General features: G+C 41.9%; 2 protein-coding genes across 4 annotated transcripts in view; one reads left to right on the top strand and one right to left on the bottom strand.

The window, feature by feature from the left end:
• Nucleotides 1–27,344, top strand: part of LOC125906728 (uncharacterized) — a 363,957-nt gene that overhangs the window by 221,004 nt on the left and 115,609 nt on the right. The window lies entirely within an intron of this gene.
• LOC125906708 (uncharacterized protein K02A2.6-like) lies at nt 17,307–27,324 on the bottom strand. 3 transcript variants are annotated; one of them, XM_049606776.1, is made up of 3 exons: nt 18,590–27,324; nt 18,439–18,530; nt 17,307–18,350 (listed from the first exon to the last, which is right to left on the bottom strand). In XM_049606776.1, the coding sequence occupies exon 1, from the start codon at nt 20,278–20,280 to the stop codon at nt 18,739–18,741; it is 1,542 nt and encodes a 513-aa protein (XP_049462733.1). In that variant the 5' UTR covers nt 20,281–27,324; the 3' UTR covers nt 17,307–18,350; nt 18,439–18,530; nt 18,590–18,738. The 3 variants fall into 2 exon arrangements, with proteins under 3 accessions (XP_049462733.1, XP_049462739.1, XP_049462735.1); XM_049606778.1 differs by having other exon boundaries at nt 18,439–18,524.

Raw genomic sequence — 27,344 nt, 5'->3', positions numbered from 1 at the left:
GGTCGTGCCGCAAGGAAGCATTCTTTCACCACTACTGTTCAATATTGTAATATCCTGGAGATTTGACCCCTGATAAGACCATAGTGCTCAATATGCCGGATCAGAATATGACCATCACCGTGACAACTGTGCGATAATCTGAATGTCAAAATAAAGATCATTCGTTAACGGATCGTTGTACTGACAACACTTTCAGCCTTCCGTTTATTCTTCTGCCTTGCGATTTTGTGCCTCTGTTATAACTTGAACGTTTAATTCAAATTGGTAAAACTCGAGGTTTTACATCTCAGAAGTGGGATACGTCTTATCGCCTGCACCTGCTTTGCTGTCCAATCCAGCACGGCACAAGATTGTGTATCGAAGAGTTTGTTTGTTTGTGTGTGAGATGACGCTACCATCTGCCATTGCAATGCGCAAAAACGAGAAGCTTCTGTGTGTGCTTGCCGGTAAAGGCAGCCAATTCGATGTTTAGGCAACGATTTGCCTAATGGCTAGACCAGATTACGCCAGATTCACCAGCCACAACGATATCGATCCCTGCAACCCCAAAGACACCAGCCATCTAGCACCTGCATTTAGTATGAATACGGCCGCTGGCTATTCTTTCATCATCGCTCATACTTGGAATACTGGAAAAGCTTCGCGCATCACTTCTGTTATTGCATGTGCACCGCACGCCTTGTTGTCATCGCCTCCGATTCATCGTGTGTATTGCCTTCCACCACTTTATGGATTGACCCCGCTACCACCCTCTACCGCCACGTCATGTTCGAGTGCCTACTGAGCTGTTGAACAACAATCATTGTGGTGTCGTTCAGTATTCAGATTCATCCTGATCGACATTGTCCTTATGCTTGGCTGTAACTTCTGTAAACATCAGCAAGACTTCTGGAGGAGATGCCGATCAGCGGCAGCAGTACTTACACCCACTATGAGATTGATTCAACCGCACGCATCACATGACGACATCATTCAGGATCAGTTTTTTCGATATCAGCATCGTCCTCATGCTTGGCTGTAACTTCCGTAAACTTCAGCAAGACTTCCGGAGGAGATGTTGGTCAGAAAAGCAGCTGTGATTGAAATTGACACCCACCTTGAAATTGACCCAACTTTACGCATCATATGACGACATCATTCAGGATCAACAACTTTCGATATCATCATCGTCCTCATGCTTGGCTGTAACTTCCGTAAACTTCAGCAAGACTTCCGGAGGAGATGTTGGTCAGAAAAGCAGTTGTGATTGAAAGTATGTGAGTTATTCTCATGCCAGCTCTGTTCAATAAGTATTGAAGATTTCTACAGTAAAGCCGCTCAAATTGAGGTCAATTTGTTTGTCAGGATAGCCGAGCTGTAATATCCTGGAGATTTGACCCCTGATAAGACCATAGTGCTCAATATGCCGGATCAGAATATGACCATCACCGTGACAACTGTGCGATAATCTGAATGTCAAAATAAAGATCATTCGTTAACGGATCGTTGTACTGACAACACCTTCAGCCTTCCGTTTATTCTTTTGTCTTGCGATTTTGTGCCTCTGTTATAACTTGAACGTTTAATTCAAATTGGTAAAACTCGAGGTTTTACAATATATACATTTCTGATTTCCCAAAAATAAAGAATTGTGTTCAACACCTATTTGCTGCTGATGTTGCTATTACTGTCTCCAGAAAAAGACCAAACACAATTATTAAAAATCTTAATTCAGCGCTTGCTGTTTATTCCAAGTATTGCCTAAAATGGAAACTAAAGATTAACGGTGACAAGTCCGAAGCTATGTTTTTTACGCGGTTTACAAGTACTAGAAAAAATCCTAGAAGACAGCTCCAAATTTCAAATATAGATATACCGTGGAAATTAGCCATAAGATATCTTGGCCTGATTTTTGACAAGAGATTAACGTTCAAATCACATATCGAAAATACTGTCATTGAATGTGAAAAAGTTGGCCTGATCGCCAACGAAATTCGATAAAATTTATCCGATCGGTTAATATGCTCGAATCCACAGGTGGAATTTATTTTCCACCGGTGGATAATTTCTCCACTGGTGGATAACTCTTTCCGATTCGAGTAGCCATTGGTTTTGCCTATCTGTCAATCACACTTTTGTTTACATTTAGAGGTGTTGCTTTGCGGAAAGAATAAAATAGTAAATTTTGCTTATTTACGGACCATCTAGTGAAGAATCCACACCAAAGTGGCCTTAGACAGTACCGACTGTAGGCCTGTTCAAACGATCCGGGTAAAGTGTAAAACGGGTTATTGGCTGAACAAGTCTAGATGCGCGATCGTTGGATCCGTGAACGTCCGTATTTTACACTCTCGAGCAAAAATATTTTGAAACAACGCGGTACAATTATTCCGTGCAATAACGAGTATCCGAAGCCGCTTATGGTCTCTCGCCCTTGCCGGTCAATTATCCTGGCCTTAATAACTGACGCCTCCAAGTCAACTGGCCACTTAAATTTAAACCTACTACGCCCCCTCCGCAATGGCGGATTTAACGGTAAGCAGACTGAGTGGCCGCGGGAGGCCCCATGGATATCAAGTCCAGCATGTAGGGTGTGTACAGTACTCTCATGACGGGCCTCCGTGAGAAAAGAAATCCACCCCCTCCCTCCCTCCGCTCAACACCTGGGTCGTTTGTTTCCATGCGTTTAACATGGCCTGTCCACTGAAGCTTGGTGAGCTTGATACGAAAAAGAATGTGCTTCCACACATACGATGATGATTTCGTCAGATTTGATAAAAATAAAATAATAACGTTAAAATTTTAATCTATGTGCTTCAGTATAGATGCTATTAAAGTTTATATGTTCGTTTGAATGGATGAACAAAAAATTCATTAAGCGACGCGTTTGTCACGAAGCGTGGAAATTAGCGATGTGAGAGTCAATTCGAACATTTCCGGGCTGTATCCATCCATAAGCGACCCCGAGTTTTTGGGGATATTGCGAAAGGTAAAAGTAAACACAACACCTTCGATAGGTGCAAGACAACGCAAACGATTCCGACCGGAACTCGCCGCTCCAACGGATATGAGTTGCTTATAGTTTCTTGTACCTGGTGATCCTACTGGTCTTCTCAATCTCCTTGCATTTACTGTCGGAACCGATTCTAACATGCCATAAGGCCATAACAAAAGGTTGGATAAAAGAGAAGGATTAGCAGAAAAGGATCTCTTTTGTTGGTTTCTTATTTCTTAGCTTTAATCATAAAACCAGATACCTGTTATAAACCTAAATTTATGTGTTTTGATTGTTTATAAAAAAAATCAAATAAATTTATATTTTCTAAAAAAGAATATTTTAGCTAAATTGAGTGATAAAACATCTCAAATAACTCAAACAGCGATAAAATATCCTTTTTTGCGAGCTGTTAAACATGGTTTTCAACATTATTTAGTTTTCCACTGTTATATCAACTGGGGTGGAGCAGTAGATATAGCTATCTGACTGAAATGGTTTTTTTGTATGGAGTTTTCAACTGCATATCCCACTGCTCGACTTTTTAACCACGTAGCTATGGCGGCAAACACCATTCCACTCCACTGTCAAACCGATCGGTTAGCGAAGATTCTGATTGAGAAAACGCAATTGGATCACATTGGAATTTTGCTAACCGATCGACTAAATTATCCACTCCGTTATCGACTTTCGTTCCCGATCAGGCCCAGTATTTCGTAGCTTATATAGTTTACTTAATAGAACATCTAAGATGAATATACAGTGGCCGGCAATATAAAGTGGCCACTACTTACAATTTTACATTTTTTCCATTTTTTCCCTGAAAAATGAAGTTACTATACTGCTTTATTTTTTGAAACATTGTTCGTGATATGCTTAAGAATGCGCAGTACCATAGCATGGCAAAAATGAGAAGTTTGATTCAATAAAAAATATTTTTTCCAAAATTGATCAAAATCACTGTGCCAAAATAAAGTGCCCACTTTATTCATTCTATAGAAAATATTTTTCTGAACAAATATAACATCAAATTTATAATTTATATGCGTTCCTCTCGCATTCTTTACATTTTTGAGGATCTTTGACATATTTTTTTTTTGTTTTATTTGCACATATTTGGCATTTGTTCTTCCTAGGAGTATTTCAGAGCTTTAACATATTTTGTTTTTTCCTAATCACGTCATTCTCACCACATTTGCATCAAAATTTGCACACGAAATCTCGATAGGATTAAAGTTAAGACTAAGTAGGAGCCATTAAAGAAGTTTTATTCGATTTGAATGAAAAAAAATTAAAAAATTCTTTGTTTTAACTTGAGTCGTCTTCCTGTTGTAACATAAATTTATTTACTAACTCCGTAATTTTCACAGAAAACAGATAAATTCACACAGGATGCTTATACAGGTATAAGCTTTCATTATGCCGTCGATTCATACCATGCTCTCCACTCCTCGCATAGAAAACCCCTCTCTGGTCATCACATTGCACTCTTCATACATATTGGTTTGTTGGATCGCGTCTAGATATTTTTGAACATCAGTTCTAATTTGGACTCATCTGTCCAAATATCAGTTTTTCAACAATCTAACGATATATCTGCATGTTCTTGATCATATTGAAGCCAATTGGCTTTGTTAGATTGATTGATAGATTGAGGCAGATTCTATGTGCTAAGGTGGATAAAACTGGTGTCACAAACAAATAAATTGAAATTTAAAGCTCTGGATAACGCTTGAGAAGAACCAGATGCAAAAACTAGATGCAGAACTAGATAAACCTTTAAAAATTAGAAAAAAATACGCCAAAGATCATCGAACATGTAAAGAATGCAAGAAGAACGCATATAAATTAAAAGTTTGATGTTATATTTGTTCAGAAAAATATTTTCTGTACAATGAATAAAGTGGGCACTTTATTTTGGCACAGTGATTTTGATCAATTTTGGAAAAAATATTTTTTCTTGAAGCAAACTTCTCATTTTTGTCATGTTTTGGTACTGCACATTCTTAAGCATATCACGAACAATGTTTCAAAAAATAAAGCAGTACAATAACTTCATTTTTCACGGAAAAAATGGAAAAATTGTAAAATTGTAAGTAGTGGCCACTTTATATTGCCGGCCACTGTAGGCAATAAAATATTATTATATAAATCCATAATAAGACCTATCATCACATATGCTTCGCCTGTCTGGAACAGTTGTGCTAAAACACATAAAATGAAACTACAAAGAACACAAAATAAATTTCTGAAAACAATACTAAATGTACCACCATGGTTTAGAACAAGAACCCTTCATTCAATTTGCCAGGTTCCCACAATCGAAAAATTCACGGCAAAAATAATTCAAAAATTCAATACAAGATTCATAAACAGTAACTTCGACGGGCACAACTAGAAGCAATTAGAAATCTTGTCTAATCCTACAATACCACCAAAAATCCACAATCCCACAATCCTAATACTCCTATTGCATTGAAAACGTTAATTCAAGTATAAGAATTTAAAATTGAACTGTAAAGGAAATCCATAATGTTAAGAATTAGACTCTAAGTAAATGAAGTATTTTTTTTTTTCTTTTGAATGTGAAGTAGGTTTTTGACGAAAAAAGTTTTCCTATTCAAGTTAAAAACCCCATGATGGATAAACATTATGTTACAGTCAGCTAAGCCAAAAACAGTTTTAGTTAGCGAGGAAAAATGAAATTATTGAACCCACTATTTACCGAATTCGAATCGTCATTGTACAACACAGACAATTATCTCAGAAATACATTACTACTACTACTACTACTACTAGCGCCCTTACGCCCGCAGTTTCATGTATGTTTTCTGGTAGTAGAGACTCGTCTAAAGCGGCTTTCAATTCCTGTTGTATAGTATTGTCCCTTAGAGAGTCCGTGTTGAGCCGAGGATGCGTGCTTTCGCCGCTCCCGGGAGCGGGTGATTCTTCAACGTATCACTTTGAACTTCAACGTATCACTAAGCCCCCCCCCCCCCCCGACGTTCAGGCACCCAATTTCTCGGGATGCCTACCCTCCGTCTGGTTCGCCATATGCCACCATCCGCCCAAGGGATTGGATCTAGCCCGTGTACCCAAGTTTGAATATGTGCTGGCACATGTTACCACTCTGGACAACGAGGATGTGTCGAAATAGAAGTTGGATCGAAGAGCCTATATTAACCCTCAGAGGGCTTCGGATCCAATTGCATGAATAACTAGGAACTTCGTCTAGTTGAGAAAAACTGTAGACTGGTGCAAGTGCGGATATGAAGCTTGGTGGTTTTGGGCGGTCCAGAAACAAGTGTTGAGTTCAGTGCTTCCAAGGTATCATTCACCGGGAAGTGATACTGTTGTGATAATGATGGTTGAGGACCAGATGGAGTAGACATGCGTGCGGCTAAACTGTCCCACACAACAAAATCGAGCGGTTTTTGTGCTCGCTTTCTAGCTCACTTTCCGCCGAAACCGATCGAGAAAGCGAGCAGAAACGTCCGAAGAACCGATCGAAGCTCTTGATCGATTGAAGCGTTTACGGTCGTTCCAGAGAGCGCGCTGTCTGTCGGGGCGAGTACCGGCTTCGAACGATCCTCGTCGGTCTACGCTCGCGGGAATGGTGGGTTCTTTGAGGAGAAAGAAAGAAAGGGGGGAGCGAGGATCAACCAAAAACGCGGCATTGAGAATGAGGGGAGGTGCGCTCAGCGCTCACGCTGGGACACTCACGATGCTTGAAATAAAATGTTAACAAGCATCGATTTCAAGCATGCATGTCGCGCGACATTTTGCCAAGCGGGCGGAACTTTCACTTTTGATGAATCCCGCTTGGCAAAATGTCGCGCGACATGCATGCTTGAAATCGATGCTTGTTAACATTACTAACTATACTAACAACTTTACGGTCTTCTTTCGCCGTGGTCTTCTGAGGACGTCCGGTTCACTTGCGCGTTTCGATTGTCCAAGCGCGTTTCGGTTGTCCAAGCGCGTTTCGGTTGTCTAAGCACGTTTCGGTTGTCCGAAGCGCGTATGCCACAAAAGTGCGCGATCGTTCCATTACGAACTCGATCGTTTTGCGCTTAATGCCAGCAGCCACCATTCGCTTTATCATATGGCGCTGATAATCGGTACAATGTTTACCTCGACCCACTGTTACTAACATTGCTTGCTTGGACCGTCAAGAACGCGCTGGTAAAAAACTTGGACACGGCTGATCCCGTGCTCTGCCTGCGTTCTACTTCTATACGCGATGAATTACATCGTTGTCGAGCAGCGAAAACATCGCATGGATAAAAACTATCAACGAGTACGCGAGTAAGCGTCTTCCCTTCAAAATCGAGAACAGAATACTGCCGCGCTCATGAAACAAAACGCCCATTGAAAAGAACACCTGCGCGATAGCTCAATGCACGCACAAAAGTTTCCCATGCACACACGAGGTTCAACGCAGAGATGCACGCAGGCCTTTCAATGGCGTGCACTGGAGAAACACCTGTGAGGGAATGCCGAGTTCATTGCTATTGTGCGCGTGTCCATTTTGCATCGCTGCACATGCACATTCATCAATCAGCACACCGGCGTTTTCTTCCGAGGAACAAGCGCTGCTGTCGATGCAAACTTTAGCTTTTATCCAAGTGCAAACGCACGCTGTTTCACATGATAACACACATTATCAGAATACTTTCAACGCAATATGACATAATGGCAAGCTACGTTTTTCAGACACAAACCCGCGCACTTGCAAATACACATTAAAAAGCACACTCTCTTTCAACTACACACACACACACACACACTCACACACACACACACACACAAACACAAGTAACGTGGTAAAACAAGTGCTCGGTGCGTTCAAAAAACCAGGGTCCTATCTTTATATCCGATACTGTACGTGTGATGGAAAATAATAGAAGAATAAACAAACATTAAAAGCAGTACGATTGTTAGAACACAAACATCATTTGGAAGATTCTTCTTCTTATGCATACACTTACCCGTAGATCATGTAACAAAACATACTGCATTTACGCGTGCGTTGTCATCTTTCACGTTTTACTTTTCCACTTTTCTATTAGGATTTAATAATTTTCGCTGCATCTACCGGCACCGATCCTTCCCAAATGAAACTTGCATTCGTTCTGGCTATGAGTTTCGAACGCTCGCAACACAGCGCGAGAGTTAAGAACACAAAGTAAATGGCACTATGTACAAGTGTTGATCATATGGTCATAATAAAGTGTAATGGAATTTATTTTACTTCAAATGAATTGATTTTATTCTGATTAAAAATTCAAATATTGTTATCAGCCTAGTTGTTTACGTTTAAAATTTTGATGAAGTAAACATCATTACCAGATGACCACCAGATAACGACAATCGACGCATTTTGACCATATCGAATTATGACTGTCTTTCACACATAGTGTCATCTCTTGCGCTTCAGGATCTCACGCTCAGAGTAAAAATTCTCCCATCTTCGCAACGGTGGGAGCGATCGGCTATGGAGGGCTGGAGGAGTGCGAGTGTGTGTCCCATGCACACAGCGAAATTTTGGTCAACAACTCGATGGTTGGAGCGTTTTTCCATGGGATGGTGTAGTGGAGTGCGAGTGTGTCGCATGATTCCTTTAAAACTAAGGCCAGGGGTAGCGAGAGGCATCAAAATGAGTTACTCTTTGCCAAGCGGGATGTACACAGAAAACTTTTTTTACTGAACTTCAGTAAAATTTTACTGAATTTTTTTTAACTGAAGTTTCAGTAATTGTTGCGTACGACCTCATTAGGAAGTAAAAGCATTTATGCGGATGTAGCGAAGCAAAACACTTCAAGATAAAACACCTTAAGTTAAAACAAAGTTCAAGCAAAACACGCCTCAAGCGATAGCGCGCGCTTCAGAAAGCAACAAACATAAACAGGTAGTCAACCGTTCTCACGGTTCAAACGAGGAAGTAACTTTACGCAATTCATAAACCATAAACATGTCACATGTCGCATTAAGTATAAATACATCTTGTTATCAAAATAGTCATAGTCACAGTTAGCTGACCTATATGCGGTCAGCAACTAAATAGCATATAAGAGATGAAAACCTAAATAAAGTAAGCGCATTCGAACACAAACCTCAGAATCGCTCGTTTCTTAATAGTCGGAGGCACTCTCCGGTCGACGAAGGAAAAATATACCCGACTCGGTGTAAAGCACCGGCGTTGGGCGCTGCGACGGAGCAACACATCCGCCAGCAGCATTAATGGTGGCTCCAGAGAGGAACTAACGACCTCCTCGTAGTGAATAGCACGTGATTCAGACCAGCATAAGCGCCGAAGCACCGTGAGTGAAATAGAACGGCAACTAAGTGCGTGAAACAGCACGTCCGCCAAAAAACCGCGAGTTAAAGTGCGTAACATAGTGAAGATCACAACCGTGAGTGAAATAGATAGGCAACAAGGTGCGTAAACCAGCACGACCGCCAAAACACCGCGAGTTAAAGTGAGTGAAATAGTAAGGATCACAACCGTGAGTGAAATAGATAGGCTACAAGGTGCGTAAACCAGCACGACCGCCAAAACACCGCGAGTTAAAGTGAGTGAAATAGTAAGGATCACAACCGTGAGTGAAATAGATAGGCTACAGGTGCGTAAACCAGCACGACCGCCGAAACACCACGAGTGAAAGTGAGTGAAATAGTAAGAATCAGCACCGTGAGTGGAATAGATCGGCTACAAGGTGCGTAAACCAGCACGACCGCCGAAACACCGCGAATGAAAGTGCACAAAGCATTAAAATCAACACCAGGAGTGGAATAGAACGGCAAATAAGTGCGTAACTAAGCACGACCGCCGAAACACCATAAGAATAAGGTGACATCATAAACAAAACCCGAGAACCGTTAGCGAACACAAGAGCACGGAGGGTACCGACAACGATATAAACAAACCAACGGCAAAACGTCAAAAAGCCAAATCAGCAAAAGGCTACGCCAACGTAGTGACCATTCGGTGGTTACACAGCAAGGTCGGCGACAACGAAATAAAAACAACGAGTAACAACAAACAGCTTAAGTTTCAATGGAAATAGCTGATTAATAACATCGAATTAAACAACAACGAGTAGGCTTACTCGGTTCGGAACGGACAGCAAGCAGTGACTCATCGTCAGGTCCGACAAACAAAACGAACAGCGAGCGACAAGCGGCAAGTCCACCGGCGTCTCCAAGCACCAAGCAGCAAGCAGCGACTCATCGCCAGGGCCGGCAAACAAAACAAACAGCGAGCGGATAACGGTCAGTGCACCAGCGACTTCAGGCAGCAGACAGCGATCGCAGACGTTCCAAGCAGCAGAGCGGGGCCGGCAATAACGTGACTGAAGAAAGCATCCAACCTACTAGAGACGACTATACAGCAGTAGCCGGACCTGAGAAGAACCCACCAGATCGACTAGCATCATCAGCAAGCGGACATCCGTGATACGGCATACGAAAGCATCTCAAACGCTGAGTGAGTAACAATGGAATTTATTACTAATCCAAACGGTCATTGTAAACTTTGTACTAACAAAGATGAGTGGGGGAAACAGGTTAGTTGCACGGAATGCGACAGGTGGTTTCACCTGAGTTGTTTGGGGGTAAAGAGTACCCCAAAGAATTTCGTATGTTCAAAATGTAAGAAATCTGAAGAAGAAAGGAAGGAGATAAAGAAGGCTCTAGAAGAATCACAAAGACTTTGCAAACTATTAAAGGAAAAAAGAGAGAAAGAATTAGAACAAAGTAATAACAATAAAAAGGATTTGGAGCGGTTACAAGAGGAATTAAACGAAGCCGCAAACGACGGGAAAGAAATGCGTGAAGCATTAATTCAAACAGAGAAATTATTGCAGGAAAAGATAGATAATGAAAAACGAAACAAAGAATCACAGAAGCAGCAAGAAGAAGAAATAGAAAGATTGCAGAAGACTCTTGAAGATCAAATCATAATAGAACCAAAAAAGCAGGAAACGAAACAATTGCTAAGCGATAAGGCTCTGAAACCCGAAACAAGCGAGGAAAATATTTCGCTTACCGAAAATATTAACAGACTTGTAAGCGCACTAGCTGCTAGTTCTTCTGCTGGCAAAAGTACGCTTATGGAACTTCCTGAATTTGATGGAAGTTATAAACTATGGCCTCGATTTAAAACGGCCTTTGATGAAACAACTAAGAAAGGAAATTTTTCAAAGCTGGAGAATCTGAATAGACTACAGCGATACTTAAAAGGGAATGCATTAAAATCAGTCAGTGGTCTCATGTTAAGTCCTGATAATCTTGATAAAATTATCGACCGATTAGAAAAACTTTATGGTAACCCCGAAAGCGTCTACAAGTCTTTGCTTAACGATCTCACAGCTTGCAGGCACATTTCAATAGAAAATCCAACATCAATAATAGAGTTTTCCAACGCGTTGAATAATATGGTAGATAATATGAATTTACTGGGGAGAACACAATATTTAAATGATCAGAGGCTCCTGAGCGACCTCATAGCACGGCTATCAACAGATCTTAGAAATAAATGGATTGCAAAAACATTAAATGACCAAGAGATTCACACATTAAGTGATCTGGCACTATGGATAAAACCAACCGAGGACCTAGCGGCAGTTTTGGTAGCAAATGAAAATGGTCAGAAATTTCGAGGGCACCGATTAAATGCCCACTTACAGCCAAAGATGTATTCTAAAGACAATCATTGTCTGGTATGTGGAAGGGCTCATGAAACAACTCAATGCCAAGAGCTCATAGATAAGCCAGTATGGCAGAGATGGAAACTGTTAACCCAAAAGGGCATTTGTACTAATTGCTGCAAATACAAAAACCATACAGGGTTTCCCACGATTTATTGGTCAGTTCCCATGATTTTTTGGTGAATTCCCACGAATTTTTGGTCGTATCCCATGGATTTTTAGTTCGTTCCCATAATTTATTGGTATTTTCCGAATGGATATCAATACAATTGGACCAAAAAAATCTGGGAAACGGCCAAAAAATCGTGGGAACGCACTAAAAAAATATGGGAACCAACCAAAAATTGATGCGATCCAACCAATAAATCGTGGGAAACCCTGTAAGGCAGTTAGCTGCCGCCTTCCTGCTCAATGCAGAGTGGAACGTTGCTCACAAAAACACCATACGTTGCTCCATAGGAAAGAGGAACAATCCCCCTCATACATTCCTCCACAAAGATTAAACTTCCACAAAGAGGACAGAAAGCTTTACTATCAAATCATACCTATCACATTATATCACGAATGTGCGGAAATAAAAACATTTGCCTTGTTGGATCCAGCGTCAGCAACAAGTCTTATTGTTGATGATGTAAGAAAACAGCTGCAACTAACAGGGCCCAATATGCCTCTTAAATTATCGTGGACGAAAGGAAACATACAAGACGAACCACATAGTCAAATTGTTTCTTTGAGGGTTCGTGGGCCAAATAATAAAATGCTCAACATCAAGAATCTACGCTCGGTGAAGGAACTCGACCTCCCCAGACAAACGGTAGATGCTAAGAAATTAAGCAAAATGTACAAACACTTCAAAAATATCGATTTAGAAAGTTATTATGATGCCATTCCCACAGTTTTATTAGGTCTCCCACATGCTTATTATACTCAAAGCATTGGATATCGCTCCGGAAAACCTAACCAGCCGGTAGCTCAAGAGACTCGTCTAGGATGGACAATATTCGGAGGAGGAAAACATTATTGGCAAAATGATATAAACAAGTGTAGTCCACTATTTACAATCAAAGATCAAAAAGAAGAAGATGAAAAATTAATGTCATCACTTATGCAGAAATTTTTCTCAACTGAAGAATTTGGAGTTAAATCAAACGAAGCGCCAATGCCAAAATTAGAACAGCAGGCGTTGGAAATTATGAAGGATACCTTGGCATATAAGGAAAACCGATACGAGATAGGATTACTTTGGAAGGAAGACAAACCACAGTTACCAAATAGCTATCCCCAAGCCCTGACAAGATTAAAATCACAAGAAAGAAAATTCGAAAAGGAGGTTGAATTAAAAGAATGGTATCACCGAACTATTGCGGAATACCTAAGCAAAGGATATGCTCGAAAGGCTACCCCTGGGGAGCTGCTCGAACATAACCGGAAGATAAACTACATTCCTCACTTTGCTATAGTAAACAAGAACAAGTTTCCACCTAAGCCTCGTCTAGTATTTGATGCAGCCGCAAAAAATGAAGGAAGGTCACTGAACTCATTTCTCCTATCCGGTCCTGATGCTACCACCTCTTTATTTGGTGTACTCATCAGATTCCGCGAACACGAAATTGCTTGCTCTGGTGATATAAAGGAAATGTTCCACCAGGTAAAGGTTATGCAAGAAGATCAGTGTGCCCAACGTTTTTTGTACAGAGAATCTCCTAACAAAGACCCTCAGGTCTATGTTATGCAGGTAATGACATTTGGAGCGACATGCTCTCCAGCATGCGCACAATTTGTAAAGAATCAAAACGCTCTAAAATTCGAAAAACAAAACCCAAAGGCGGTGAAGGCAATTACCGATAATCATTACGTAGATGATTATCTGGATAGTTTCGCCAGTATTGAAGATGCTGCCAAAACAGTAAACGAAATCATGACAATTCATGATAAGGCTAATTTTTTTATACGAAACTTTGTGTCAAATTCTCATGAATTGATAAGCTCTCTTCCTGAGAACAGGAGAGCGAATAAAGAGATGCATTTTATCGAAAACAAGGATGATACTTACGAGAAAATTCTTGGCATGCACTGGGACACGAGAAACGATACTTTCAGATATAAACTAAAAATTCCACCACTAGAGGATAAGAAATTGACCAAAAGGAATATACTTTCAAATATAATGAGGATCTACGACCCATTGGGCCTGGTCATCAATCTCACTACGGAATCAAAGGTCCTCATGCAAGAACTATGGAAGGAGAAAGTTGATTGGGATGATGTATTGCCAATTAACCTCCAAAGAAAATGGCAGGAATGGCTCGACGCTATAAAAACTGTTGAAGATATTAAGATCGTCAGATCCTATTCAAACATTAAGGGAAACTGTCGCAGAGAGCTGCATACATTTGTAGATGCCTCAGAAAGGGCTTTCGCAGCCGTGGTATATCTAAAAACAATACAGGGTGACACAGTAAATGTCAATATTTTGGCAGCTAAGTCAAGAGTAGCTCCCACAAAACCACTTACAATACCAAAGTTAGAACTTCAAGGGGCATTACTTGGTGTAAGACTTGCCGATACCATTAAAAAGGAATTGAGACTGAATATAGATGAAGAATTCTATTGGACAGATTCAAAGACAGTACTAGGATGGATCAATTCAGAAGCTCGCAATTACAAACAATTTGTGGCATGTCGAATAGGAGAAATTATCCATCGAACATCAAGAATTCAGTGGCACTGGGTAGCTTCAAAAGACAACCCAGCAGACGAAGCCACGAAACCTAAACAGGGGCACTCGATATGGCTAGAGGGTCCAGATTTCTTGAAACAAAAAACATTAGCAGCCCCCAAATCAGAACAATTTGCTACAAACGTAGAAATCCGACCGGTGCACATGATTAGAGAGAAAACGGTGCAAATTAAGGATAGGAAAACGCGTTCAATCGACTGGTGCTCTAGTTGGACACGCTCCAAAAAGAGCAATCGCACTAGGCTTAAAGCTCATAGAGAAATCAGAAAAAGTATTAAAGCAAAAGTACTCCTCAACAATAGATAAAACAATCCTAGACCGAATAACAACGCTCGCGCTCATACCATTAACTATATTTGCGATTTTTGCGATTAAAAGATGTAATAGAAGACGTCAACGTCCTCCGCCGTTTAAGGCACCAACAGAAGCGTAACCTCTCACGAGAAGTTACGGGGGCCGGGATGTTGCGTACGACCTCATTAGGAAGTAAAAGCATTTATGCGGATGTAGCGAAGCAAAACACTTCAAGATAAAACACCTTAAGTTAAAACAAAGTTCAAGCAAAACACGCCTCAAGCGATAGCGCGCGCTTCAGAAAGCAACAAACATAAACAGGTAGTCAACCGTTCTCACGGTTCAAACGAGGAAGTAACTTTACGCAATTCATAAACCATAAACATGTCACATGTCGCATTAAGTATAAATACATCTTGTTATCAAAATAGTCATAGTCACAGTTAGCTGACCTATATGCGGTCAGCAACTAAATAGCATATAAGAGATGAAAACCTAAATAAAGTAAGCGCATTCGAACACAAACCTCAGAATCGCTCGTTTCTTAATAGTCGGAGGCACTCTCCGGTCGACGAAGGAAAAATATACCCGACTCGGTGTAAAGCACCGGCGTTGGGCGCTGCGACGGAGCAACACATCCGCCAGCAGCATTAGTAATCGTTTCAGTAAAAAGAATGTTTACTGAATCATTCAGTAATGTCCGGTGCTCATCAAAATGACAGCTCGTTTACTGAAATCCCAGTAAAGCCATTCTCATATTACTGATTTTTCAGTAGTTGGTAGCGATTAAAAAATGACGAAATATTTATTTTAAATTGAGTTTTTATTGATGCGCAGATATTGCCAGTCCCTCAGTTCATATTCATACATGTTTTGTGTTGTTTTATAAAGTTTTTATACTGTATTTTGCCGCCGCAAGTGTAGATGGTTCAGTAAGCGCTCACAGACACCACGCAATTTCAGCAAGCACAGTGGATTGTAGCAAACATTTTACACACCAACACGGCTGCCAATTGTTTTAAATTAATCCCGTAAGCCTAAATATCACCTGAAATTTCACCAGGGTGCCTGTAAGCGCCTACAAAATCAACTTTTTGCACATCACGAGCAAGTGGGAACCGCATTGTTTTGTTTTGATGTTCTGACTGACAGGTCGATTTGACAGAATGAATTGCTGCATTTTCAGTAATTTGTTTTACTGATATCCAGTGAAACGACTTATTTGACACTTATTTTACTGATTTTCAGTAAAATGCGTATTACTGAAACGAATTCAGTAAATTATTTTGCTGAAAGTCAGTAAAAACATGACATTCATGCTGAAAATCAGTAAAATATTCTATTACTGAACCGTTTCAGTAAAAAACTTTACTGAAGCAGGATGAGAAAATTTGCTGTGTAAGGATGTATATGTATAAGGCCGCGTTTGTCGAATCGGAACAAAATCGGTTTTGAGAATCTTTGAGAAAGTGGACGATGCAGCAATCGGCTAACTAAAATATGAGCAATTGTGCTATTTGTTTTTCGGTAATCACTTTGGAAAACGTATTCAATGTTTATAATTGAAAAATTAAAAAAAAATGTGATCAAAAACTAAATTTCTATTCAAAGCTTCAAATAAAGCTTGAGTGGCTTTATCAGTTTCTCAGAGTGAAAAAAATTGAAGACGGCCACGAGCTCACCTCTGAGAACATGTTTTGAATGCTTGAGAAACATAAATTAGTGCTTGAGAATGTTTTCTCAGCTTGAGAATGCTCCGTGGCCCCGCGGCCTAAAATTGTTCTATCTTCTTTTTCTTTGGCACAACAAACGCTGTCGGTAAAGGCCTGCCTTGTATCCACTAGTGAAGTGAGCTTGGCTTTCAGTGACTTATTGTTACCATAGCAGTATAGTCAATCCTACGTATGGGAGCACGGTCTATTCAGGGCTTGAACTCATGACGGGTATGTTGTTACGTCGTACGAGTTGACGACTGTACCATCAGACCAACTCAAATTGTTCTATACATCCACAATATTCGTCCAGATTTACCAAGAAATCCAAAGATCTTCCGATGATACGTTGACCCCTTAGGGATATCGTCTAACGCGCAAGGTAGCGTGGGTGTTATCACTCACAAAAATCAAAATTTGAATATCTAATTGGATAAAGAACATAAACAACATCGAACTCCATTCTTTGTGACAATCTGACTGCCCAAATCGGTACATTGACAGTCATTAATATGTTTCAATTATTCTAATTTAGTGTAACAATTTAAGCTTTTTCAACATGTAAAGCATTACAGGGTTTCACACTTTATCTCAAGACCGCGGGACCCCTTCCCGAATCTGTCTTAGCCAAAGCCAAGACTGCGGTATGATGCTTGAAAACGTTGATGATACCTGAATTCATCGGATGCAATGCTGAATCTGCGGCACATTTCTCGAAACACACTGGTCCGCGCCGAGGACATGCGGTCGAATATTTTTTTACACGGATAACCCTTGTGTACATCAGTGTACTGAAAACAATTTATTATTTTTTTCGTGTTTTTACAAAAAAACATTATTTAAACAGTTCAAACTACTTTCTTGACACTTGTAAATATTTTAATTGCAGAAATATGCATTCACTCATTTTATTAAATTGTCTTTTTTGGTAAAAACACGAAAAGGATAATTGGGTGTTTCTCATACACTGATGTACACAAAGGTTATCCGTGTAAAAAAAATATTCGACCGCATGTCCTCGGCGCGGAACAGTGTGTTTCGAGAAATGTGCCGCAGATTCAGCATTGCATCCGATGAATTCAGGTATCATCAACGTTTTCAAGCATCATACCGCAGTCTTGGCTTTGGCTAAGACAGATTCGGGAAGGGGTCCCGCGGTCTTGAGATAAAGTGTGAAACCCTGTAATACAACCTTTATTAAATATTATTATATTATTATTTATTTTTAATCTTCAACGGGCCGTATGGTCTAATAAAGATGTAACAGTTCATTTAAAAAAAACATAACAAAAACAAGATTTGCATCGCCATTCACTGCGGCCACGGCTAAAGCCGGAGACGTTCCGAAGTCGAAGCAATCCGAGACAGTGTTGAAGACAGCCGACATGCGGAACATCCCAGCCAACAATTTCCGAAGGCGCCCCGTGTAAAAAATTTTTACTTTAAGCTTTCCTTAAGTTTTTACACTAGCAGCGGCTAAAGTAAAAACTTTTAGCACGGCACAAACCGACGCACACATTCAAATGCTTGGATTGCTGGTCCTGCTTACGCATACATTTGTATTTATCCCTCCCCTTATATTTTCGGATTGCTGGTTGTAGTAGTGACGCTTTTTCTTTTTGCTTTATGCACACTTTCGCATGCTATTTATTGGTGTTACTCTTTTCACATGCGTTTTGGCACACTCACACTCTGTATACGGCAGGATGCTTCACCCCTTCCAAATGCTGCGGTTGCTTTCTGTTACCCTTCCTCTCGTTCTTCCTTCTACCCTCTGCGCTAGGATATCCTCGACTGGTGCTGCGCGTGTTCAGCCGGCGCCTGTCTGGAAATGACGTCACGGACTGGTGCTGCGCATGTTTAGCCGTATCCAAGGCGTCATTGAAGTGCGCTCTTCTACGAAAGAGCTGTAATGAAATCTGTTGATGAAAATTAACCAATAATTAATCCATGTTTTTTATAACAAAGTAAACAATATTTTGCACATAGGATTATAGAAACGCGTACCTTTATATTTTAAAACCGGACACCGTTTTCCTTCCGTCGATCGTTTTGCGGGATGTTGGCAACCGTCGATTAACATGCGCGTGCACCTGTAACTTTTTAGACGACAAGCGTTAGTTTAATGTACACATTCAAGCACACACAAGAAACTTACCTTAGAAATTTACAAGGATAAATCATTCCATAATTGAAGAAGAAGGAACACGGCACAAAACGTAAACGAGCAAAGTACGGGGCACAAGAAATCACACATCACTCCAACACATCCTTCCACAGTGAAAGTTCTGGACAGACTGAGGATGCCTAACACCCGGATGAGCGCGATAGCAGAAAATTCATGGGAGATCGAGAGAGATGTGTAGTCTCGGTTCTGCGGAATACGCATGCAGATGCATGCGTGTGTGTCACTCGAAGGATATCGGTTTCCCCTTCTCCCGTTTTTCGTTCATAGGCCACACGATCGGCGTTGTGCCGTCCAAAATCTAGAGAAAGAAGACATGCTCTCTCGCTTTGGCACACAGGAAAGTTTTCCAATAGCTTCGGTTTTGCTGGTTGGGATAGGGTCAGACCGACCAGCGTTTTTGTAAATAGGAACCATACAAGATTTCCTCCATTTTTGGGAAAGTAGCCATTGGCTAGCGATGCATTGAACATTTTTGCAAGGATAGGTGCTACTGTCGTTTGACAGCGTTTCAGCACGGTAGAAGGAATTCCGTCGGATCCAGGAGCGAAGGAAGGCTTTAGTTGCATTAGGGCTGATAAAACGATCTCACTGTCGATGAAAGGAGTACTAATGATAATTGCGCCAGCCGGAGTGTTGACGAGAGCAGCATCAATGGTATCGGTATCATTCATGACCGGTGAAAAGCAATCTGCGAAGCGATCCGCGAAGAGATTGCACATTTCATTAGTGTTGGCACTTGTTGCTCCTTTGTACGTAATAGATGTCGGTGTATGAGTGGATTTTGTTTTGCTCTTGTAGAAGCGCCAAAACGAGTCAGGCCACCTGCAGAGGTTACGTTGAATATTCCTCAAATATGTGCCATATCGAAACCTGTTATAGCTGCAGTATAAAGAGTGCGTGTCAAAGTAGATCGAGCGAGATCTTTGGCAGCGGCGCGTTTGGTAGTGACGATAAGCAGCTCTTTTTACACGTTTGAGTCGTTTGAGTGTGCGGTCCGCCCAGGGGGGGTTAGGTTTAGGACGCTGAACTGGGACGCATACAACAAAGGCTTGCAGCATGAAGGACGAGAATGAACATACTGCTTCGTCAAGTGAAACAAAATTGGAACAATGAAAGTTATTGTTAAACATTGATATCATGTCGTTCAGTTTCACATAGTCAGCTTTAGCAAACTTATAACGATAAAATGCGGTTGTCGTCGAGTTTTGTCGAGTCGTCGAATTGCGTCGGGTCGACGAGTTCATACGTATATTGAAGTCAAACGCCGGATGGTAGGAGTCAAGAGGTACAAGCGGAACAACACTTGGAAAGACAGGCGAACACAATTTAGCTGCAGCATTGTTAGCGTAGAGCTGGTCAAGCATGCGTCCGTGCGAATTATTGATGTGATTAAGTTGCACTAATCCGTTAAATTTAAATCCATCCACAAAGGTGTCGTTGGCCAGTGAGCGCGCAGTTGGTTCATAGTGCGTGATTGATGAGTATGCTGGCGAGGACGAAGGATCAGCTGTGGACCAGCTTATGCTAGGCTGATTGAAATCGCCAATAACAAACAGCAGATCCGAAGGCTTCAGTGTGAGAATGAAGCCGGTGATACAATCATGTAGAGAGCGAAGAATCGATATCTCGGAGCTAAGCTGCGGTGGAATGTATACTACCATGACGTGCAGATGTGCGTTATTGCAGGCGACGCGCACACAAATATACTCGTATGCGTTAGAAACGGCTAGCAAAACACCACCACCGCGAGAGCTGGAGCCGCTGAGAGAGCGATCACAGCGGTAAACAGAGAAGTTGTTGTTGAAGAGAAGAGCAGATGGAATGTTGTCAACAAGCCAAGTTTCCGTAAGGACGATAAGTTCGAAGTCAGCCACCGAAACAGCTAGGTGAAATTCTTTTGTTTTAGTACGCCTCTAACGTAATCAAACCTCTAACGTTTTGATAATAGCAGCTTAAGTCCTCAGCGGTAGCGTTGTCATTGTGGCGGTTGGATAAAGCGGGTATACGGTAAGTCAATTGAGCTGCGTTGTCAGAGCATGAGGCTTGGCGTGTTTGTTGCGTGCATTGAGCGGAACTTCGTCTAGTTGAGAAAAAAACGTTCGATTGTAGACTGGTGCGAAGATGAAGCGCAGTGGTTTTGGGGCGGTCCAGAAACAAGTGTTGAGTTCGGTGCTTCCAAGGTATCATTCAACGGGGGGTGATACTGTTATGATGATGTTGTTTCAGGACCAGGTGGAGTAGACGTGCGTGCGGCTAAACGGTGAGTCGTTGTTGGTGTGCGTGTGGTGTAGCGGTGATCAGTACTAGTTGCTGGTGTGCGTGTTGTAAAGCGGTTTCGGGTGGCTATAGGAGGTGAGGTTTGGTGGTCGTGTTGACGGGATGGAAAAAACTCACGAATTCGATAATGTGCAAAGAAGGAATGACATTTAACAACAAACGAAAGGTAGGGTCAACCTGTCAGGTGTTATGACACAACTGTCAAATACCAGGGTTCATATATAACACTCCTCCCTTCTTTGAAATGGACTACGGCGAGTATCGCAACGGCGGGTTTCGCAGTCTTGTAGAACGGCGGACGAAGGACGGGGCGTCACTGGCTCGGATCGGGCTTCCTGTCGGTGTGTCATACGATGAATCGGACGAAGTAGATGAGTCTGATGACACGGAGACTGTCCGAGATGAAACGGGGACACTCGATGTTTGTGGAGAGTCGGTTGACCCGTAGTAGTGCCTGCGGTGATGGTGTACCTCCGAAGTTTGAGTTGGTACAGGTACACTTCGCGGCTGTTCGGTCCTGTTGTCGTCTAGGGTTGGTCGCATCTGATCCACGTGGCGTTTCATCTGGTTACCATTGCAGTTGATGGAGTAGTGTAGATCGCCTAGTCGGGATACCACTGTACCTCGGATCCACTTATCCATTCTCGTACTTCCCGAGAGACAGTAGACGAGTTGTCCGGGCAAGAATGTTCGGTACGATGGTTCAAAAGCGACTCGTTGCTTCTCTGCTGTTCTTGGCTGGACAGATTGTGGTCGAACCAGGTCGAGACGTGAACGGATGTTTCGCCCTAGGAAAAGCTTTGCTGGTGCTTCACCGGTTTCACTGTGCGGGACTTTGTGGTACTGGAGCAGGAACTCGTTCAGGTTAGCTTGAAGTGTAGTGCTGGACCAATGTATAGCCTTCAAAGCTCGCTTAACTGTCTAAACGTATCTCTCTGCTTGCCCATTGGTTGCCGGATGATATGGAGCGGAGCGTTTGTGGAACTTGACACCGCTTGGTTGAAGAAATGTGGTGAACTCTGCTGCAGTGAATTGTGTTCCGTTGTCTGTTACAATAGTTAGGGGGCTCCATAGGATGCAAATAGCTCGTCGAGGATTTTTATGGTTGCCTCGGTAGTGGTTGAGTGAGTCACTTTCACCTCAACCCACTTGCTGTACGCATCCACGATAATCAGTAGCATAGCGCCAGCAACGGGTCCCGCATAGTCAACATGCACACGCTCCCAAGGGTTAGATGGATACTCCCAATGGTGTTGATTGAACTTAGGAGGTGCTGAGACCGTTTGAGCGCATTCGTGGCATGATTTCGCTAGCTGCTCGATGTCTTTGTCTATGCCCGGCCAGTAGACATATGAACGGGCCAAATACTTCATTCTCACCACACCAATATGTGCTGCGTGCAAATCTTGCAGAATTGCAGAACGAAGGATGTCGGGAATCACGACACGGTGTTCAAACAGCAAACAATTGGCAACCATGGTGTATTTGACTTCTGGTGCTTTATAGCCGATTTGTGATAGGTTTCGTCCCATTTCGAGGTCTTTCAAAATTTTACCCAAGTGCTCATCTTTTCGCGTTTCGCGTGCGATTTGATCGGTTTCAATGGGCAGCTGCTGGATTTGGTTAAGCACAAAATCTTCAAAATCGTCTTGATCCTCATTTCCTCCTCTACGAAGAGAAAGGCTGTAGACACTGGATTGTGTCGAGGGACTTGGAATGCGTGAACAATAATCGGCATTCTTATTTTCGTTAGTCGATCGGTACACTACATCGAAATTAAAGTGCGCTAAGTAGTCAGCGTAATTTACCATGCGACTTATACAAAGTGTAGGCAGTGACTTCTCTGGATGCAGGATTTGCGTCAACGGTTTGTGGTCCGTGACGAGCGTGAACTTCCGTGCATATAAATAGTTGAAAAACTTCTTGACTGCCCAAACGATAGCGAGAGCTTCTTTGTCGATAACCGGATAGCGTTGTTCCGTCGCCGACATTGTACAGCTTGCATAAGCTATGAGTCTTTCTACCCCGTTACTGAGTCGATGGGAGAGCACTGCTCCGAGACCCGTCTTGCTTGCGTCAGTAGCTAATATCAATGGTAGTGTTGTGTCATACTGAGTAAGGACTTGTGGTGAAATTAAAATGTTTTTGATATCGCAGTAAGCTTCTTCGGCTTCAGCCGTCCACTCAAAACGATCTGCTGATAATATCTCACGCAATACCTTTGCTCTTGTTGACAAATCTGGTATGAACGCTGAATAGTATGTGGCTTTACCCAAAAATAGCTGTAATTGTTCGGGAGAAGACGGTCTTGGTGCGTCTCGGATCGCTTCAATGTGTTTCGTCGACTTGTGAAGACCTTCGCGATCAATTCGATGACCTAAGCACTCGAGTGATGGTGTGGCAAAGACACATTTAGATCGGTTAAGTTTCAGACCACTTTCCTTGATTCTGTTTAGGATACTTATTAAGGCTTGTAAAAGCTCTTCAAAAGCTGTAATTGTTCGGGAGAAGACGGTCTTGGTGCGTCTCGGATCGCTTCAATGTGTTTCGTCGACTTGTGAAGACCTTCGCGATCAATTCGATGACCTAAGCACTCGAGTGATGGTGTGGCAAAGACACATTTAGATCGGTTAAGTTTCAGACCACTTTCCTTGATTCTGTTTAGGATACTTATTAAGGCTTGTAAAAGCTCTTCAAAAGCTGTAATTGTTCGGGAGAAGACGGTCTTGGTGCGTCTCGGATCGCTTCAATGTGTTTCGTCGACTTGTGAAGACCTTCGCGATCAATTCGATGACCTAAGCACTCGAGTGATGGTGTGGCAAAGACACATTTAGATCGGTTAAGTTTCAGACCACTTTCCTTGATTCTGTTTAGGATACTTATTAAGGCTTGTAAAAGCTCTTCAAAATTTTTCGCGAAAACGATAATGTCGTCATAGAAGCTAACGACATTTGTAAGGCCTAAGAGAACTTCTTCCATTCGACGTTGCAAGATTGCAGGTATGTTGGCGGCACCGTATACTGCTCTGGTTGGTCGTATGAGCCCATGAGTTGTGGTGTTAAGGGTTAAGACATGACGAAACTGTTAGTCTATGGGAAGATGCGTGCGTCGGTAACATCCAAATGGCAAAATAGAGTAGCACCTTTCATTCGGTTGAAAATACTCTCAATTCGAGGAATAGGATGTTCGTCTATTATCATTAAAGGGTTTACAGTAGGTTTGTAATTACCTGTTATCCTCAGCTTACCGTTTTTCTTAACGACCACGTGTGTATGAGATGCCCACTCCGAATATTCGACCTTTTCGTAAAAACCGGAATTTATTTTACTGTCGATTTCTTTGACATACCTTTCTCGCAGCGCGAGGGGAACGTCACGTGCTCTAGCAAACACTGGTGTTGCATTTTCTTTCAAGTGTACTTTTGTCGGGGGACCTGTCAGTTTACCCGGAGACTCACTGAAAACATCAGCATAGCTGTCTAATAATCTTGTTAGCTGCGTGTCCCAATTTGGAGATAATGAGCTATTTGACACTGTATGGATGGATGTACGCGAGGAGAACATGCGATTTAAATCGATCTGATCAGCAAAGTGAGAGATCCATTCGCGTCCCAGGAGTGAATCGTGTGCTTCGGACACTACATAGAGTTGCTCCTTTCGCGTTGTGGCTTCAATAGTTACATTGACATTCATCCTACCAATACAGCTGATGCGATGCCCAGTATAACTAGAAAATTGTCTGTCGCTTGTCTGCAAGGTAAAATGTGGTTTAATTGATTTGAGGGTTGCTTCTGATACGATTGCGCAAGGTGCACCGGTATCAAGCTCCATCTTCAGCGATTTACCATCGATCTTAACATCGATAATTTTGTTCTCACTCGACGGTATGTTATGAATACGGTTAAGCCGTTGCAGTTGATCAATACTACCGGAGGGCGAAGAGATATCTTTTTGTGAAATGTGATGGTTGGACTTACCCGATTTGCAGACCTTAGCAATATGACCTTTCTTATGGTAATTGTTACATTTGGCGCTACGGAAACGACACTCGCTTCTGAGGTGTGGAACTCCACAGCCATTACAAGCTACTGGCTGGTTACCGTGTGTATTGTTGAAAGCGGTGTTCTCTGGCGAGTTTGCATGCTGCTTGTTTGTCGTGTTTCGACGGGTGTATGGCTTTTTACATTTGGCTTTTCGTAGCCTAGCTTGTTAGTAGCTTCAGAAGCTGGTTGCGACGTGTTAATGTCTCGAGCAATATTGCGAGTTGCTTCTAACGCGAGGGCTACATCGAGAGCGTCTTGAAATGTGGATGGATTCTTTGCAACTATCTCGTCACAGATGTCGCGCTCTGTCAATCCATGTAACATTTGCTTAATGAGCATTCGGTCTAAAAAATTGTCGTATTCGCAATTTGCTGAACCTTGCTTTAACCGGAGAACGTACTGTGCAATCGATTCGTCTCGTTGTTGCACGATGGTTCGAAATTGAATAATTTCTACGAATTTATTCTTTTTCTGGTCGCAATGAGCTACTAGAATTTTCCGCATTTCCGAATATGGCACTTCTTGTGGTTTTTTTGGTGCGACTAAAAGTTTCAGCGACGTGTTTAGCTCGGCTCCCATAGGCACACGAGCATAATCCGCGTACTGTATTTCCGGGATTTTACTTAGCTGAAGCGCCCACTCAAAGCGGGTAAAATAATCAGCGACCGATGTTCCCTCATTGGCACGGTATTCGGGCATAGCAAATGACGGTTGTATTTAATTCTCTTTATTAGACAGAAAAGTTCACATGAGGTTTGTTTAAGGAGTTGTTGCACCAAGTAACCAAACAAATTCGATAATGTGCAAAGAAGGAATGACATTTAACAACAAACGAAAGGTAGGGTCAACCTGTCAGGCGTTATGACACAACTGTCAAATACCAGGGTTCATATATAACAGTCATCGGTGGCTAAACGACGCTTTACAGAAGCGACCACTTGTTCCACAATGACGGCCGTTGATAAGCGGGATAGGCGGATCCATATCCTATCTGTGAATGGCTCACGAGGTGCAGCTTGAAGCGGTGATGATAACGTATCGGTTCCCACCAGTTCATGCGGTTGTGTAGGTGCCGGCTGGACGGCAATCGTGGTATTGGTGTAGGGTAAAACCACTGCGAACTTCAGCGACGATAAGCTCAACGAGCTTGCCGATAGCTGCTACAGCTGAGGTGAGGGCGGCTTGGAAACCGACCTGAGCGCCTATTTCTTTTACCGAACGGCAGCGCGGATTTTTAAGAATGTTAGTGCAGCCAATGCAGCTCCAGTGCAGATCGACATTGGACAATACTGTGTCAATCAGCTCGGGGGGCAATTTGCAACAGCCGCGGTGGAACGTAGCGTCAGAATATGCACAACTGATGATGCAGCCGGTGGCCTCTAGTGCTTCAGCACACGAGAAGCAAATAGCCGCCATCGCGAAATCACGCGTAATCACAGCACAACACTGCTTATCCGAGCAGGTAAAAACAGCAGGAAACCACAGTTGCGGTGCAACTAAACAATTCGCCAAGACGAAACGATGATGTGAAACAGTTTAATAGTCCGTAGAATAGGCAACAATGCGATGCGACGCAGAAAACACAAGAAAATTACTGAAAAATCACGTAGCGCACCGGGAGTGAGACCGAACAATTAAACGTCAAACGACTATAAAATAAATATATTTATTTATTTTATACATTGATGCTTTTAACGACTATTTCAGATTTTTGGCAGCCGTCAGGCAAAACGAGACAACTCTCAAAGCGAGAATTCTTCTACTTACGTTCATTTGTCAATTTCTTCGGCATGCATCGACCTGTATCCTTTATGAATGTTGCATTATATGGTGGTTGGTTGTAGGATGATGTAGGAGGTTGATGTTGGAAAACACCATTGTGATTAAAAATGCCATGTACGGATGGAAAATAATTTACTACAAATTGAACACCTGAAAACATAGAAAGTAATTCAACAAAATGAAATTTGCTCTGGTTTTTTCGGAGAAATTCTCGCTATTTCCTAGTTTTGCAGGTTTAACCCGGTTGCGTAGCCGACTTATTCTCGAGGCATATGCCATAAATACCTGTTTTAGGGAAACATAATATTAAATAAAAGACAAAAACGACAGAGCATCAGTGTGTTATTTAAGAAAATAAACGAACTGAAAATGGTGAACTACAAATACCACCCTATTTATTCAAATTAGGTATTTTTGCGTTGGCATATATGCCATAAAGAGATATTAATACCAACACATCTGCAGTTCTCTTACCAGTTATTCTACTTTTCATACAAAAAAATGGAAGAAAACCTCTCGCATAACTAGTTTTCTGTATAACGAGAACGAAAGCTTGTTATGCGGTCCATATCAATAATCAATATCGATTAAAAAATAGTTCAATATAAAATAAATTTTCCTTTG

Source organism: Anopheles coluzzii, chromosome X, assembly GCF_943734685.1.
Source record: "Anopheles coluzzii chromosome X, AcolN3, whole genome shotgun sequence".
Classification (NCBI taxonomy): Eukaryota; Metazoa; Arthropoda; class Insecta; order Diptera; family Culicidae; genus Anopheles; species Anopheles coluzzii.
The sequence above is the reverse complement of the archived record's forward strand: the minus strand, read 5'-3'. Positions and strand labels throughout refer to the sequence as shown.